The following is a 16,983-nucleotide window of genomic DNA, read 5'->3' as shown; positions in this document are numbered from 1 at the left end:
AATCTAAGCCTTCTTGGCCACACTGTATTCTCTTATGTCGTTTAATAAAGACACCAGTTGGGTTGCTGAAAAAATAGTGGGAAAAATCAATCCCTCACATCCAACGGGCAGCTCTTGAAAATATGTGGATTGTTGTAGTCATTTTGCTCTTCTGGCCTCAGAAGTTCTAATCTTAACCTTAGCCCCTCATGCAGAGAGACTTTTTAAACCAATTCGCACATTACTCATTATGTGACTGTTGAATAAGAGAAACCCAGCTCTTTTCCTGTGCTTTCAAGCAGTTATCTTCTTCAAAACTTTGTTTGGATTGTTATACTTTAATCTTGCCTGGCAAGAGACTTATGGGAAGGTTCTTATCGTTTGAAAGTTTGGTGCCAGTATCTGCAAAGAAAGAAGAAAGTAAAGAAGGAAAGGTGTGTTTATCAAACATCCCAATAGTGAAGGTGTGTGAAAGCAACTTTTGAAAAAGTGAATCTGTCAGAGTTTAGCCATGTTATTACATTTTATATTATTCATTGAACATAAATAATTATCAGTGAATCCTTTCTAGATTTTCTAGTTTCCCAAAGTTCCCTGTATTCACATTCTAAGGTGAAAAATGGTATTTTAAGTCACTGCTCTCCACCTTATATTATTTATAATCACTCCTCATGACCTCTTCCTTCAAAGAAACGTGATCCTGAGAAGTGTCCTTTGTTTGTCTTTGTGGAATAAGTGATGGGGATGCATCCTGGAGACCTGTGAGATGTTTAAATTGTGGCCTAATGAAACTAGGATGGAGAGTTCTGGAAAGATCTGGAAAGATGGCTGGTAGAGTGTGGCCAGATGTGGGAGAAGAGACGTGTACAGAGAGAGGGAGAGGAAATTTTCAGAGGGAGATAAACAAATAATTCAATAAGTTTTGTTGTGTGGTGTGGGATGCAAGCCTTTCTCTCCCCCTTTCCTTCACAATCTCTTTGTTAAAGACTGTGTTTTTCATTAGTTTTACTAAGATAGGATTTGCCGTTTTCTTTGGATACTGAGAATGGACCCATGGAAACCATTACATTTGGGTTATCTCTGACTATCTTTAATGAAGAACATAAATATTGGCCACACTATCTATGCACATGCTATCACCATGCCTCTTTTGTTCTCTGTTCATATATCTAAGTCCTCTTCTTTGAGGTCAATCTCAAATCTCATCTGAAATGTACATTTATTGATAGATTCAACCCATAATGAACTGTCCCTTCTTTGTGCTCCTTAGGGTCTGATTATTTATAAAAACTAATTTTTGAACTTAGACACTGTCCAATATGATATATTAGTTATTTCATCCGCATATGTTATATCCTCAACACAGTTATAAGCTTTTGTGGGGCTGGGATCATACATTCTGTAATTTTTCTCAGTACTTACACTTACTTTGATAGAAAGCGCATTCATTCATCTAAACATCATTTATTGAGTGTTAATTAAATGTCTCAACTCAGTCAATATTGTTTGAATGAATGCATGCATGAATGAGGGAGTATGCAATAGGTAGCCTAATGTACCGCCTGATGTGAAAAAACCAAAAGCATAAACACAAAAGCAAGCCAAAAAGTGGACCAGGACTTTCTGTAAAATATCCTGGTTTTGTTGGATGAAGCCATGAAAATCAAAATGCTCCTGAATGGTCTTAAGAGCTGACCAAGAATAGTAAACAATTGAAATTCTCTCAGGCTTATTCAACCCTATCACTGGACACATTTATACCTCTCAGGAATGTTATTAAAAGAAGAGATTAATAAAGCTTTTATAGATGAGTTGATAAATCTCTAAATATTTAAATCTTCATTTCCTCCTAGGTTTCTCTAGTTTGGGTTTCCAAAAGATTTCAAGAAACCACAGGATAATTAAAAAATTAGACATTATCTTTCTTACCTTCATGTTTTTTGATGGTAAACACATTTTATTTTCTCCATAGTGCTGCCCAATTTCCACCAGTACAGTTCTTAAGTGAATTTTGCTCTAGATGGTGGGATATATAAGATGTAAATGAATTGTTTGTATATGTTTTAGAATTCTTCCAAAGGGTCTAGCCATGGAAATACATTGAATATTACTTAAATAAGTAAAGTAACTTCCTCAGAATTATTATTCTGTTCTGGTTAGGATACTCTCTACCCTGGTTTGTTAAAACTTCCCTCTAGAGTGGTTTTAATTTTGTTTCTGGTAGGGTCCTAGGATTATTGCCACTCCCATCGTGCATCTGGTTTTCTTTGAATTACTCTCCTTGCAGTTTCTGATTCATACAGGGCCTTACAGGTTAGTGACAACCTGGCCATCACAACTCTGGGAAGGACAGGCCTACTTTTCAGAGGTGTTGATGTTTTCTGTACCTGAAGGATTTCAAGAAATATCAATCTTCCTCACCACCTCCCTTGGCCCTCTTAATGGACTAAGCAGTTCCTCATGAAAGTTCTGTAGGATATCTGTACTAACTTCTCCATATTGTTCCATCCTGAGTCTAAATTCCTGGCCTCAAGGTAATGTTAGATTTCTAGCTCCAGCCCTTATGTACATAAGGCCTATACTATGGAACGGAACCCATACACACCAGTCTGCTCTTATTTCTCTGGATTTAGTTTCTCTGTTACTTTCTGAAACATGCAGGTGTTCCTTTCTTTCTTTTAATCTCAGCTATGTGCTTTTAACATTTTCAAAACTGACCCAGAATTTACATGTGTCTCCAGTAAGAGTACATTAAATTGAGCTTAGTCTGCTCTTCTACTGGCATATTTGAGATCCAAATAATTTGCTACTTAACTGGATTCAGTTACCTGTATATTTCAGGCACCTAAAACTCACCATGTTCCAAATTTCCCCCTTTATAGTTAGTAATTTTCTTGGGAATCTGGATAACATTAGATGGAATAAAGTTAGTGAGTGGCCCAGGATTGCCTGAAATTTTGTTTGTCAGAGTGGCCAGGGAAAGTTAAGCAAAGAAGAAAACCAAATGAAAAACAGAATCACATTATTATGGCTGAGACAAGATTCCATGCAGAACTCTCTGTAGAGCTGGGTTGGGTCATAACTTATGCCAGAGCTCTAGGTGGGGTTGACACCATCTCATGCCAAGCTCTCAGTTCTGGGCTGACGTCATCTCTGGTCCACTCTATGGAGTGGAAACTTTGGAGGAATGGCCAATGTGTTCCACAGTGTAGGAAGAGGGAAACTGTGAACGTTACTTTCTAAATTGTGGAGGAACTAACCACTGTAAATGTGCCTTGAACTATGGTGTTTAAGTTGACCAGTCAGATCAATGACTTTCCCCTTGAATGAAATGCTGCTACGTATATGAGCAGAAAAACAAAACTGGTATAAGGAATAGATAGCTAGTGGGAAGCAGCCGCATAGCCCAGGAAGATCAGCTCTGTGCTTTGTGACCACCTAGAGGGGTGACATAGGGAGGGTGGGAGGGAGGGAGATGCAAGAGGGAAGAGATATGGGGACATATGTATATGTATAACTGATTTACTTTGTTTTAAAGCGGAAACTAACACACCATTGTAAAGCAATTATACTCCAATAAAGATGTTTTTTAAAAAAACTAGTATAAGGAGATGGAGAGACTGGGAGTCTTATTTTCCCAGCAATTAACTTTTCCTCGACCATGACCTTCCCTTTGAGTCTCCTAGACCTTGGGGATGATCGCAACACCTTGGATTGGGTGATAGCAACCCCATCTTCACTAGAACCTCTATAGTTCACTTTGATTTTTCCCACTCCGTCTATCCATCCCATGTATGCAGTCAGACATTTGATCTTGGACTTTTACTGACAAAATATCCTTGAATATAACCATTTCTTTTCACTCCCACTGCTACTGCTTTGGTCACTGCCTTAACTAGGGCTTTATCTTTAAGTTCTTTATATAAATATATAAATATCTATATATAAATAAAATATACAAATAAATAAAATGTAATATTAACTCTGATGATTTTAAAGTCTTTTCTTGATAAAGACTTTTCCTGATAAATATACACAATATTGTATATAAATATTTGTGTATTATCTGTTCTTTTCTTAGAATTTTAGTCATATGATTCTATCTCTTGGTATGTCTAGAACTTTTTGATTGAATGCTGACTATTTTATTTGGCTTTTTAAATTTTTCTCAGTGGAAACGTTGTTTTGCTTCAAAATATTTTACTCTACCTGGAAGTAGCAAATCTTCAAAATACAATTTCTTTAATGCTTTCAAATATCAATACTGTAGGTGTCACAAAATCTAGAAAAATGACATTTGAAAATTAACTGCTGCCAGATGTGTCTCTATAAAACTTTTTCCCCACTCTTGTAGCTATATATTCTTTAACTGCCTCCTCATATGACAGTTTATGTGTTTTAGAAATAAAATTTTAAGAAATAAACTTTGTAGTTTATAGACATAGATTTCTTTTCACATGGTTGATTAGAGTTTGCTTTTAGTTATTAATAGTTTAGAAAAGTTTATTTCAGCGTCACAATTCATTATTGATAATGTCGCATTAATGTTCAATGTTAACTTTGAGAAAACCTCTATGGATTACTTCCTCATAAATATTTACTATTATAAATGCATTACTGATTTCAGTACTGCTATAGGTTTGTGCATTACAGGAATTCTGATAAAATACTCATTGACACCATTCCATTACACACATTATTGATGGGGTATATTCTTTTATTTATTTATTTATTTATTTTTGACTGTGTTGTGTCTTCGTTGCTGTGCGCAGGCTTTCTCTAGTTGCAGCGACTGGGGGATACACTTTGTTGCGGTGTGCAGGCTTCTTATTGCGGTGGCTCCTCTTGTTGCAAAGCACAGGCTCTAGGCACACAAGCTTCAGTAGTTGTGGCTCGCAGGCTCAGTAGTTGTGGCTCACGGGCTCTAGAGCAAAGGCTCCATAGTCGTGGCACAAGGTCTTAGTTGCTCTGCACCATGTGGGATCTTCCCGGACCAGGGCTCAAACCCATGTCCCCTGCATTAGCAGGTGGCTTCCTAACCACTGTGCCATCAGGGAAGCCCCTGGAGTATATTTTTTTTTTTTTTTTTTTTTTGCGGTATGCTGGCCTCTCACTGTTGTGGCCTCTCCCCGTTGTGGGGCACAGGCTCTGGACATGCAGGCTCAGTGGCCATGGCTCACAGGCCTAGCCGCTACGTGGCATTTGGGATCTTCCCAGACTGGGGCACAAACCCATGTCCCCTGCATCGGCAGGCAGACTCTCAACCACTGCACCACCAGGGAAGCCCTGGAGTATATTCTTGACAGAAGGAAATTTCCGTTTTTACTAAGCATTGAAGAAAACTGAATCTTTGACTTATCTTTCACATGCCTGATGATTGAAATAATTTTCCACAGAATAACTTCTGGTTTTATACTTTTCAGTTCTTTTTTTCTTCTTCACACGCACATGCTTTGAGAGCTGTGAAGTGCAAGACATGGCTATATTGTAAGGTTGTTTTTGTCCTTATGCTTCTGTGTCTTGTGCTAGTTAAGTCAGTAGAGTAGTCAGTAAGAGTACTGAAAGTTATTCCTGTAATGGGATATTATGTAGTCAATTACATATGGTGGTGTCTGAAAATCACATAATAGCCTCACTTAAAACATCTCCTTAGCCAGATTTCAAAAAAGCCTGTGACCAATCCAATATGATCCAACATAGCAGAATATGATAGAAGGAAAATTGACAAAGAAATAGACGCTGGACTTACCTGATGGAAATTAAATATCTCACATTTGACAATTTTGCAAAAACCTATAATTACCTGAACTAATTTCTAGGGTTCTTTGTAGGACCTAAAAAGGAACCCATAGAGTTGTGGAACAACAATAGTAGCTACTGTGATGAGAAGCCCGGACACTGCAGCAAAGAGTAGCCCCTGCTCACCGCAACTAGAGAAAGCCTGCACGCAGCACTGAAGACCCAACGCAGCCAAGATAAAAATAAATAAATAAAATAAATAAATTTATCTTTTAAAATGTAATACTCAGGTTTGAGGCATGAGAAATTTGATGAGGAGAAATTAGCTAATGTTTGCAGAACTTTTAAAATATCAAACTCAGTCTCTAAGATTTTAGCATTCTATACAACATCGCTTACTTATTAGTGGTTTGGGAAGGCCAATTTAAAATTTTCTCATCTTACTGTATTGAAATTCATGGCCCTAATGTTTTCCACGTTGACTATATGAATGATGAAGAAAAGTCAATCAAGTATTTCATTTACAACTGGACAGAAAACAATATTTTAAAAAGTGTTTGGCCTACTGACTTTTGATTTCTTCTAAGGCAAATGGATAGGTAATTTTTATTCCCTGATTAGGAGAAAAATGGTGGAAGAGGGCAGGGTTAAGAATTAAGATTTCAAGAGCATGAGAGGTAGATGGCCAACCATAGTTCCTAAGGTTCGGTGCCTGTAACTGTTGCCACCGCTTACGCGTGCCAAAGCAGTGGTACGGCTGCTGCGCTCGTGTTTGCTACCACTAGAAACATTCTTGCCAGTAGTGGCGGCAGCGGGACTCCATTACCCCCTTTTTTCACTCTCTCCAGAAGCTCCAGATGGTGTCTTCCATGGGCAACGTGTCCGACAGCACAGAACCAACGAAACGTATGCTTTCCTTCCAAGGGTTAGCTGAGCTGGCACATCGAGAATATCAGGCAGGAGATTTTGAGACAGCTGAGAGACACTGCATGCAGCTCTGGAGACAAGAGCCAGGCAATACTGGTGTACTTTTATTGCTTTCATCTATACACTTCCAGTGTCGAAGGCTGGACAGATCTGCCCACTTTAGTACTCTGGCAATTAAACAGAACCCTCTTCTGGCAGAAGCCTATTCAAATTTGGGGAAAGTGTACAAGGAAAGAGGGCAGTTGCAGGAAGCAATTGAGCATTACCGGCATGCATTGCATATCAAACCAGATTTCATCGATGGTTTTATTAACCTGGCAGCCACTTTGGTAGCAGCAGGCGACATGGAAGGGGCAGTACAAGCTTACGTCTCTGCTCTTCAGTACAATCCTTCTTTGTACTGTGTTCGCAGTGACCTGGGGAACCTGCTCAAAGCCCTGGGTGGCTTAGAAGAAGCCAAGGCATGTTATTTGAAAGCAATTGAGATGCAACCGAACTTTGCAGTAGCTTGGAGTAATCTTGGCTGTGTTTTCAATGCACAAGGGGAGATTTGGCTTGCAATTCATCACTTTGAAAAGGCTGTCACCCTTGACCTCAATTTTCTGGATGCTTATATCAATTTAGGAAATGTCTTCAATGAGGCACGGATTTTTGACAGAGCTGTGGCAGCTTACCTTCGTGCCCTAAGCTTGAGTCCAAATCATGCAGTGGTACATGGCAACCTGGCTTGTGTATACTACGAGCAAGGCCTGGTGGATCTGGCAATAGACACCCACAGGCGAGCTACTGAATTGCAACCACATTTCCCTGATGCTTACTGCACCCTAGCCAATGCTCTCAAAGAGAAGGGCAGTGTTGCTGAAGAAGAAGATTGTTATCATACAGCTCTCCGGCTGTGTCCCACCCATGCAGACTCTCTGAATAACCTAGCCAATATCAAAGGAGAACAGGGAAACAGTGAAGAGGCAGTTCGCTTGTATCGTAAAGCATTAGAGCTCTGCCCAGACTTTGCTGATGCCCATTCAAATTTAGCAAGTGTATTGAAGCAGCAGGGAAAACGGCACGAAGCTCTGATGCATTATAAGGAGGCTATTCGAATCAGTCCTACCTTTGCTGATGCGTACTGTAATATGGGAAACACTCTATGGGAGCTGCAGGATGTTCAGGGAGCCTTGCAGTGTTATACTCGTGCCGTTCAGATCAACCCTGCATTTGCGGATGCCCACAGCAATCTGACTTCCATTCACCAGGATTCAGGGAATATTCCAGAAGCAATTGCTTCTGATCGCACTGTTATGAAGCTTCAACCTGATTTTCCTGACGCTTATTGTAATTTGGCTCATTGCCTGCAGGTTGTCTGTGATTGGACAGACTATGATGAGCGAATGAAGAAGTTGGTCAGCATTGTGGCTGACCAGTTGGAGAAGAATAGGTTGCCTTCTGTGCAGCCTCATCATAGTATGCTCTATCCTCTTCCTCATGGCTTCAGAAAGGCTATTGCTGAGAGGCATGGGAACCTCTGCTTGGCTAATATAAGTGCCCTTCATAAACCACCATATGAACATCCAAAAGACTTGAAGCTCAGTGACAGTCGACTGCATGTAGGATACGTGAGTTCTGACTTTGGGAACCATCCTACTTCTCACCTTATGCAGTCTATTCCAGGCATGCACAATTCTGATAAATTTGAGATATTCTGTTATGCCCTGAGCCCACATGATGGCACAAACTGCCGAGCGAAGGTGATGGCAGAAGCCAATCATTTCACTGATCTTTCTCAGATTCCATGCAATGGGAAAGCAGCTGATCGCATCCATCAAGATGGTATACACATCCTTGTAAATATGAATGGTTATAGCAGGGGTGCTCGAAATGAACTCTTTGCTCTCAGGCCAGCTCCTATTCAGGCAATGTGGCTGGGGTACCCTGGGACTAGTGGCATGCTTTTCATGGATTATATCATCACTGATCAGGAAACTTCACCTGCTGAAGTTGCTGAGCAGTATTCTGAGAAACTGGCTTATATGCCCCATACGTTCTTTATTGGTGATCATGCTAATATGTTCCCTCACCTGAAGAAAAAAGCCGTCATCGATTTTAAGTCCAATGGGCACCTTTATGACAATCGGATTGTGCTGAATGGCATCGACCTCCAAGCATTTCTTGATAGTCTATCAGATGTGCAAATAGTCAAGATGAAATGTCCTGATGGAGAAGACAACGCAGACAGCAGTAATACAGCTCTTACTATGCCTGTCATTCCTATGAATACTGTTGCAGAAGCAGTTATTGAAATGATTAACAGAGGACAAATTCAGATTCCAATGAATGGATTCAGTATTAGCAATGGCCTGGCAACTACCCTGATCAACAATAAGGCTGCCACTGGAGAGGAGGTTCCCCGTACCATTATTGTAACCACACGTTCTCAGTATGGGTTACCGGAAGATGCCATTGTGTACTGTAACTTTAATCAGTTATACAAAATTGACCCATCTACTTTGCAGATGTGGGCAAATATTCTGAAATGTGTTCCCAATAGTGTACTGTGGCTGTTGCGTTTTCCAGCAGCAGGAGAAGCTAATATTCAACAGTACGCACAAAATATGGGCCTTCCCCTGAACCGTATCATTTTTTCCCCTGTTGCTCTTAAAGAGGAACATGTTCGGAGAGGCCAGCTGGCTGATGTCTGCTTGGACACTCCACTCTGTAATGGACACACCACAGGGATGGACGTCCTTTGGGCAGGGACCCCCATGGTGACTATGCCAGGAGAGACTCTTGCTTCCCGAGTTGCAGGTTCCCAGCTCACTTGTTTAGGCTGTCTTGAGCTGATTGCTAAAAATAGGCAAGAATATGAAGAGATAGCTGTGAAACTGGGAACTGATCTCGAATACCTGAAGAAAATTCGTGGCAAAGTCTGGAAGCAGAGAACATCTAGCCCTCTGTTCAACACCAAACAATACACAATTGAACTAGAGCGGCTCTATCTACAGATGTGGGAGCATTATGCAGCTGGCAACAAAACTGATCACATGATTAAGCCTGTTGAAGTCACTGAGTCGGCCTAAATAACGACTGTGTGCCCAGGAGAATTACCCCTGTAGATGAGCCTCAACCTTCTGGGGGAAAGGGAACTACTTTTTCAATATCATGGTGCAGATGGGTGACAGACAATGATAAGAAATAGCACAGCCAGACTTGCTTCCTGCATGATCACAATAGGGAGAGACCCAAGAGATGCGAAACTGCTGTTCCACAAGGAGTCTCCATCGAATTTTGCAGCAGCCAGGTGTCTGGAGGGTCTGGAAGGTAAGTCTGGAAGGTCTGATCTCCCTTGGTCTCCCAGGGGATGGATGTTTAGTGTGGAAGGGAGATAGAGATTGCCCAGCCGTTTTGTGATTATCATGGATTGATTGAGTCTTCTGAATTAATTTTTTTCTTTATATCTTGGGTATTGGAGCTTTTAAAAATGTTTGGTTTCAGGTATTTTTATTCATGTGAAGTGTATATGATTCTCTTGAGATAAGGTTTTAAGCTAAAATATTCCTTGTTTTAGTTTCTGAACTCTACCGATAAATGGGGACTTTGCTGGTGTAGTCTTTTTATAGGTTTTATAAACCACTTGAGCCTATATCAGTCACTTTAGTGTCTGACATAACATTTGGAACTCTCAGTGCTTTGTTGGTTTGTAGATGATGGCTTCAATTCTTTTTCTGGTCCGTTTCCTTCTTCCCTTCCCCCCACTTTAAAAATTCTCCTGTAACTTGGCTAACAAAATACCAAGTGTGATTCACAACCTCCCAGAGTGTTTCTCTTCAGCACATCATCTGGTGCCAAATGAAGATTCTTAGGAGTACTTATTAAGTATGAAGGGCACAGTTGTGGTACTGTCACTGACGATAATAATAATGGATTTTTGGCCTAGAGTTTTGACCTATTTCACCAGTGTTTTACCGTTGACTGCCCCTCTATGCTGCTTCCAAAAGTGAGAGTGTGTGATAAGATTTTTACTTTCATTTCTAAAGTTTGTTTTTTTTTAGGTGAGTCCTGTTCTTCCTTTTTCTTTCAGCAGAAATGAAATCCCAGGTAAGTATAAGTATTCAAATATTTGATCAGTAAGTCACAGTTATCTCCAGTACATTAAATAATTTTCATCAAAAAACATGTTATAGGTAAAAAGCTCTGAAGGACCAGCTATGTATATGATAATTATATTTCAGGCCTTCTAGGGTATTATATATAATAACTTGTCTTCTGGTCGTGGTCTTGAAGTCTTTATGGATTCAGCCTCAGTAGTAGCGAACTGCACTGCTACTTGGTTTGGAGTACAAATTAGACTTTAGCCCTCCTGGAGGTTGAGTTTTTGGTATTGAAAACCATAGGAATGAAATTATTGTATTTCAACAAAGGATCGAGGGCTTGAGGCTTAAACAAGCCAACATATGTGTGGGAAGCAGTCAGCCTTGAGAGCAGGCTACGGACATGCCAGGCATGCCGCCGCTGCTCGAAGGGACTGTCCCTACTTGTTCCCCTCCTTGTTCCATTCCACGGGAGATAAATCATCAGGGCCCAGAAATCAGAAAGAATGTAAAATGAGACAAGCAAATCTGTCTCCACCCTGCACGTGTAGGTTATTTTGGATGATTCTGGGTTTATGGGTTTTCTCCCAGGGAAGTTAACCTTGAGCCGAGACAGTCATTAGATCATGTAAACCACCGCCTGGCAACCTTCCCTTTTCTAGTCTATATAATCTGCAACTGTAGCATAATAAAACTTGCCTTGCAACCATCAGTTGTCTTGGTCCTTCTGACCCCATTCGTCGGTGCTACTTCAGTTCCTTACCCCGTCCCTTCTGACCCTGGGCGGTGAAATCCTCTTTCTGAGGCTGGTCCGCGGCAAGTGGCACCCGAACAGGGACCTGAAGCGTGAAGCCAATGAAAAGAAAAAGAAAGTGCAGGTAAGAGAACGCTTATGCAAAATATGTGTGGACACGAGTAAAAGTGAAACTAATAGAGGCATAAGGCAACAGTCAGAAGTAAAATAAGATGGGGCAAAAGGGCTCAAAGGAGCGTGAATTATTTGCTCCGGTTTTACTTTTGATGCTCAAGCTCGGGGTAATAAAGTTTCTACCTCACAGTTGACTGAAGTTTTGCAGCATATCCATGATGTATCTCCCTGGTTTCCTGATGGCGGCTCTGTGACATAGAAATCTGGCAGAAAGTTGGAGAAGATTTAAAAAATTATTATGAGTCTCGAGGGCCTACTCATACTGCAGTTGTTACATTTAGTTTGTGAAATCTGATAAAAATATGTTTAGGTTCTTCTCATGATAGTGTTGATTTGAATGTAAAGTCAGAAAAACATAAGCCTCTGACAGAAGAAAAGACTGTATTATCAGCTACTGTGTCGCCACTTCCTAAACCGAAAGAGCTAATTAATTTAAATATTTCAGATGAAGAGGAACATTTTGACTTAACAGATGAGGCTTTTAAACATAAAAGAGAGAAATATCCTGAGGATGATTTTCTAATGGCTATAATAGATAAGTCAGTGCAAAAGCTGCAAATTAGTAAGGACTGTCTTCCTCAAAATTCTCCATCTGTAAAAATGCTCAGTCCCTTGCAACGTGCTGTACAAGCAGCAATAAAACGAGGAGAAGATCCTATTTTCTGTTGTCCTGTCACGGAAAGACCTGATCCTAATAATCCTCAACAGGCTATTAGGGAGCATCAGGCTCTTCCTTTTAAAGTTTTGAAAGATTTAAAATCTGCTTGTGCTCAATATGGGCCCACTGCTCCTTTTACTACTGCTATGGTTGACACTATTACAGGAGAAGCTCTTCCCCCAGCTGATTGGCAGTCTATTGCACGAGCTTGTTTAAATGGTGGAGATTATTTAATATGGAAGTTTGATTTTTATGAACGGGCTGCTGAACAAGCAGAAAAGAATGCTACCCATGATATTCCAGTTGATTATCATATGCTGATTGGGGAAGGACCATATATTGCTTTACAAGATCGATTAACTTATCCCTTTGTTGCTTATCCTCAAATAAATCATTTGGCATTACAAGCCTGGAGGAAATTATCTTCTACACACAAAACTGAGGATCTTTCAAAAATTAGACAGGGACCTGATGAACCATATGCTGATTTTGTAGATAGATTGTTACAGCCGGTGGGGAGGCTCATTGTGGATGGACTCACTGGTACAATTGTAGTTAAGCAACTTGCTTTTGAAAATGTTAATAATGCATGTCAGGCTGCGATTCGACCTTGGAGAAAACGGGGAACATTGAAGGATTATATTCGCCTTTGTGCAGACATTGGGCCTGCTTATATACAGGGTGCTGCTATGGCTGCAGCATTAACTAAAGTGGGGTTTAAAAACAATCCAAAGAGAACAAAGACTAGTTTTCAATGCGGAAAGGCAGGTCATTTTTCTGGAGAATGTAGATCTTTTCACTGTAACCCTGGTCCTTCCTTCCCTACTCAAAACCCTCCAGATGGTCAGAAAATCCCTGGTTTATGCCCTAAATGCAATAGGGGAAAACGTTGGGCACGAGATTGTCACTCAGTGACCCACAAGGATGGAACACCACTGTCGGGAAACTCCTCCCGGGGCCTTCCCCGGCCCCAACAGATAATAGGGGCAATGTCTGTGTATCCTCCTCAAACTATCAATCAGACATTAACCAAAAACAAAAACATACAATATCTTTGCTCTCCAGAGAAACAGCAGGAAGCGCAGGACTGGACCACAGTACCTCCGCCCGATATGTATTAACTCCTGAAATGGGTCCTCAGGCCTTCTCTACGGGCATCTATGGACCTTTACCCAAGGGTTTGATGGGACTATTATTGGGAAGAATTAGTGTCACCATGAAGGGTTTAACTATTATGCCAGGAGTCATAGATTGTGACTACGAAGGAGAAATAAAAATCATGGCACAAACTATTAAAAATATAATAATGATTTCTCCTGGGGATAAAATTGCACAATTGCTACTTTTGCCCTTTGTACCTCATGGACAAATTTTACAACATCAAAAGAGAGACACAAAGGCTTTTGGATCATCTAATGCTGCCTACTGGATTCAGAAGATAGGGAAAGAACGTCCAGAAAGGAAATGAACCATTAATGGAAAGGTTTTTTCAGGTTTGTTAGACACTGGAGCTGATGTCTCTGTTATGACACAGATTCACTGGCCTAAACATTGGCCCGTTAGTCCTACTATTACAGAACTTCAAGGAATAGGACAGAGTTCTTCTCCTATGCAAAGTAGTCAGTTATTATTATGGCAAGATAGTGAGGGCCATTCAGGATACTTCCAGCCTTATGTTTTGCCTAGGCTGCCTTTAAACCTCTGGGGCCGAGATATATTAAAAGAAATGGGAGTATTACTTTATAGCCCAAATTCTCAAGTCTCTAATATGATGTTGGATCAAGGATTTCTTCCCACAAAAGGACTGGGGACAAATCAACAAGGAACTGTCTATCCTATTGATGTGAAAATAAAAAATGATAGACAAGGTTTGGGTTTTTCTTAGGGGCCTTGGATTCTCCTCCACTCACTGCTGATCCAATTACTTGGCTGAGTGATGACCCTGTATGGGTGGGCCAATGGCCCCTCACAAAGGAGAAATTAGAAGCTGCAGAGCAATTAGTACTGGAACAATTAGGGCATTTAGAAATTTCCAATAGTCCTTGGAATACTCCTATTTTTATTACCAAGAAAAAATCTGGAAAATATAGGTTATTACCGGATCTAAGAGCTGTTAATAAAACTATGCTAATAATGGGAGCTCTTCAAGCAGGCCTACCCTCTCCAACAGCCATACCACACAATTATCATCTTTTAGTTATAGATTTAAAAGATTGTTTTTTTTCACTATTCCTTTGTTTCCTGAAGATAGAAAACATTTTGCTTTTAGCTTGCCTTCCTTAAATTTTAAGGAACCCATGAGGAGATTTCAATGGAAAGTATTGCCTCAGGGCATGGCAAATAGTCCTACATTATGCCCAAACTATGTGGCTCAGGCCTTAACTCCTGTGAGAAAAAGGTTTCCAACGTTATATCTCATACATTATATGGATGATATACTTTTAGCCACAGATAATATTTCTTTATTAGAGACTGCTTTTCAATTTTTACAACAATCCTTACAATCATTTGGCTTGGTCATTGCCTCAGAAAAAATTCAAAGACAATCTCCATTTTTCTATTTGGGAAAATATATTGATAACACTACCATTAGGCCTCAAAAACTGCAAATTCGAGTTGATAATTTAAAAACATTAAAGGATTTTCAAAAATTACTTGGAGATATTAATTGGCCAAGGCCTTCCTTAAAACTTACTACTGCTCAATTAGAGCCTTTGTTTGATATTCTTAAAGGTGACTCAGATCCTTCTACTTCACGCTCTATGACTCCAGAAGCACTTCAAGCTTTACAAATAGTTAATAGAGCTATCAGCTCTGCACAATTAACTCGAATGCATACTCACCTGCCAATTTCTTTAATTGCTTGTCCAACACCTCATGTGCCTACTGCCATCTTATGGCAAACTGTTGGAATTATTGAATGGATTCATATGAAAACTACATCCTCTAAGGTTATTAACCCTTATTTTGAACTTAGTAGTAAGCTAATAATGCAAGGTAGAACTAGATGCTTACAGCTTCTGGATATAGAACCTTCTCAAATTATTATCCCTTATCCAGTTAGTCAACAAAATTGGCTTTTTCAACATAGTAATGAATGGGGTCTTGCTCTTGCAGGATTTTCAGGTACCTTGGAATGCCATTACCCTGCTGATAAATTGATCCAATTCGACAAAGTTAACTGTTACATCTTTCCTTCTATAATTAGGCAACAGCCTATTCCTCATGTACCTTTGGTTTTTACAGACGGTTCTTCTTCAGGAGTGGCTACTGTAATCATTGACGACGGAACCAAACTCATTAAACAAACTTCCTTGACTTCAGCTCAACGTGTTGAACTGTATACTGTCATTATGGCTTTTAAACATTTGCCTTCTATATCTTTTAATTTGTTTTCTGATAGTAAATATCTTATCAGCTTATTATTTCTTCTGGAGACTGCGACCAGAGGACATACTAATGACCCTGAATTATCATCCTCTTTTCGTTTGCTTCAACAGCTTATTCGTTCCCACGATGGTCGTGTTGCAGCTCTGCATATCCGTGCTCATTCTAACTTGCCTGGTCCATTGTCTAAACTTAATGCGACTGCAGATGTTTTAACTCGATGTAAACGTGATCTTTATCCTGTGCGTTTTCCTCCCAAAAATAAAGTTAAAGTACCTCTTCCTCCTCAATCTCTTTTCCCTAAAGCAGGACATATCCCAATTTACCGTCCTCCTCCTTTCCGTTTGTCATGCTGTCAAGAATGGCTAAGGTATTGCATTCATTATCTTCATACTGTTGATACTCATGGTCCATGTCCTGGACACCCTCATATTATGGTAAATTATGATCAAACTGCTTCACAAGCAGCACAGCAATCACATGCTTTACACCATCAGTCAGCGGCTACGTTACACAAAGAATTTTCCCTTACTCGTGAAGCCACCCGACAAATTGTTAAGCAATGCCCACAGTGCTTACCTCACCTTCCTGTTCCACATTATGGTGTTAATCCTCGTGGATTATTACCTAGTCATTTATGGCAAATGGATGTTACTCATATCCCGTCTTTTGGGAAATTACAATTTGTTCATGTCACTATTGATACTTATTCTGGTTTCCTCTGTGCTACAGCACAGACCCGAGAAGCTACTAAACATGTTATCACTCATTTATTACACTGTTTTGCTTTCATGAACCTTCATTTTACAGGAACCAACATTACTCTTACAGGCCCGGCTACCAGCCGATGAGAGGATCTTAAGGATACCATCATTTGGTATAAAAATGGGCAAGCTATTAATATTAGAGGTCGAATCTCATATGCCTCACCACTTCGGGATTCCGCTATTACTATAGCCAAGGTTCCAGGTGAAGATTCAGGAAATTATTTCTGTATGAAGCATTTACTTGGAGGACAAGGGATACTTATAGTTGGACATAAGGTTACTATTCTTAACAGAAAATCAAAAACTCAGTTTCCTCCTTTTATGACCATTAACTTTGCTGGATCCAATTTTGAACGTTGCAATGCATCTTGGAATACTAACCAAATATGGTGTACTACAGATCATACCAAGGGGTCAATTCTTCTCTCTTCTATTCCCATCATAGATAGGTTTATCACATTTCAAAAGAACTGGGATATATGGAAACTAGCTCTAACTTATTCCAATACACCTGTT

The 16,983-nt window shown here is 40.0% G+C and overlaps 1 protein-coding gene across 1 annotated transcript; it reads left to right on the top strand.

The window, feature by feature from the left end:
• Positions 1 to 6,575: 6,575 nt before the first annotated feature.
• Positions 6,576 to 9,716, top strand: LOC132499901 (UDP-N-acetylglucosamine--peptide N-acetylglucosaminyltransferase 110 kDa subunit-like). The gene has a single exon (XM_060114569.1). It carries the CDS (start codon positions 6,576 to 6,578, stop codon positions 9,714 to 9,716), a length of 3,141 nt encoding a protein of 1,046 aa, XP_059970552.1.
• Positions 9,717 to 16,983: the final 7,267 nt, after the last annotated feature.

The sequence above is a fragment of the Mesoplodon densirostris genome, chromosome 12 (assembly GCF_025265405.1).
Source record: "Mesoplodon densirostris isolate mMesDen1 chromosome 12, mMesDen1 primary haplotype, whole genome shotgun sequence".
In the NCBI taxonomy this organism is placed as follows: Eukaryota; Metazoa; Chordata; class Mammalia; order Artiodactyla; family Ziphiidae; genus Mesoplodon; species Mesoplodon densirostris.
The sequence above is the reverse complement of the archived record's forward strand: the minus strand, read 5'-3'. Positions and strand labels throughout refer to the sequence as shown.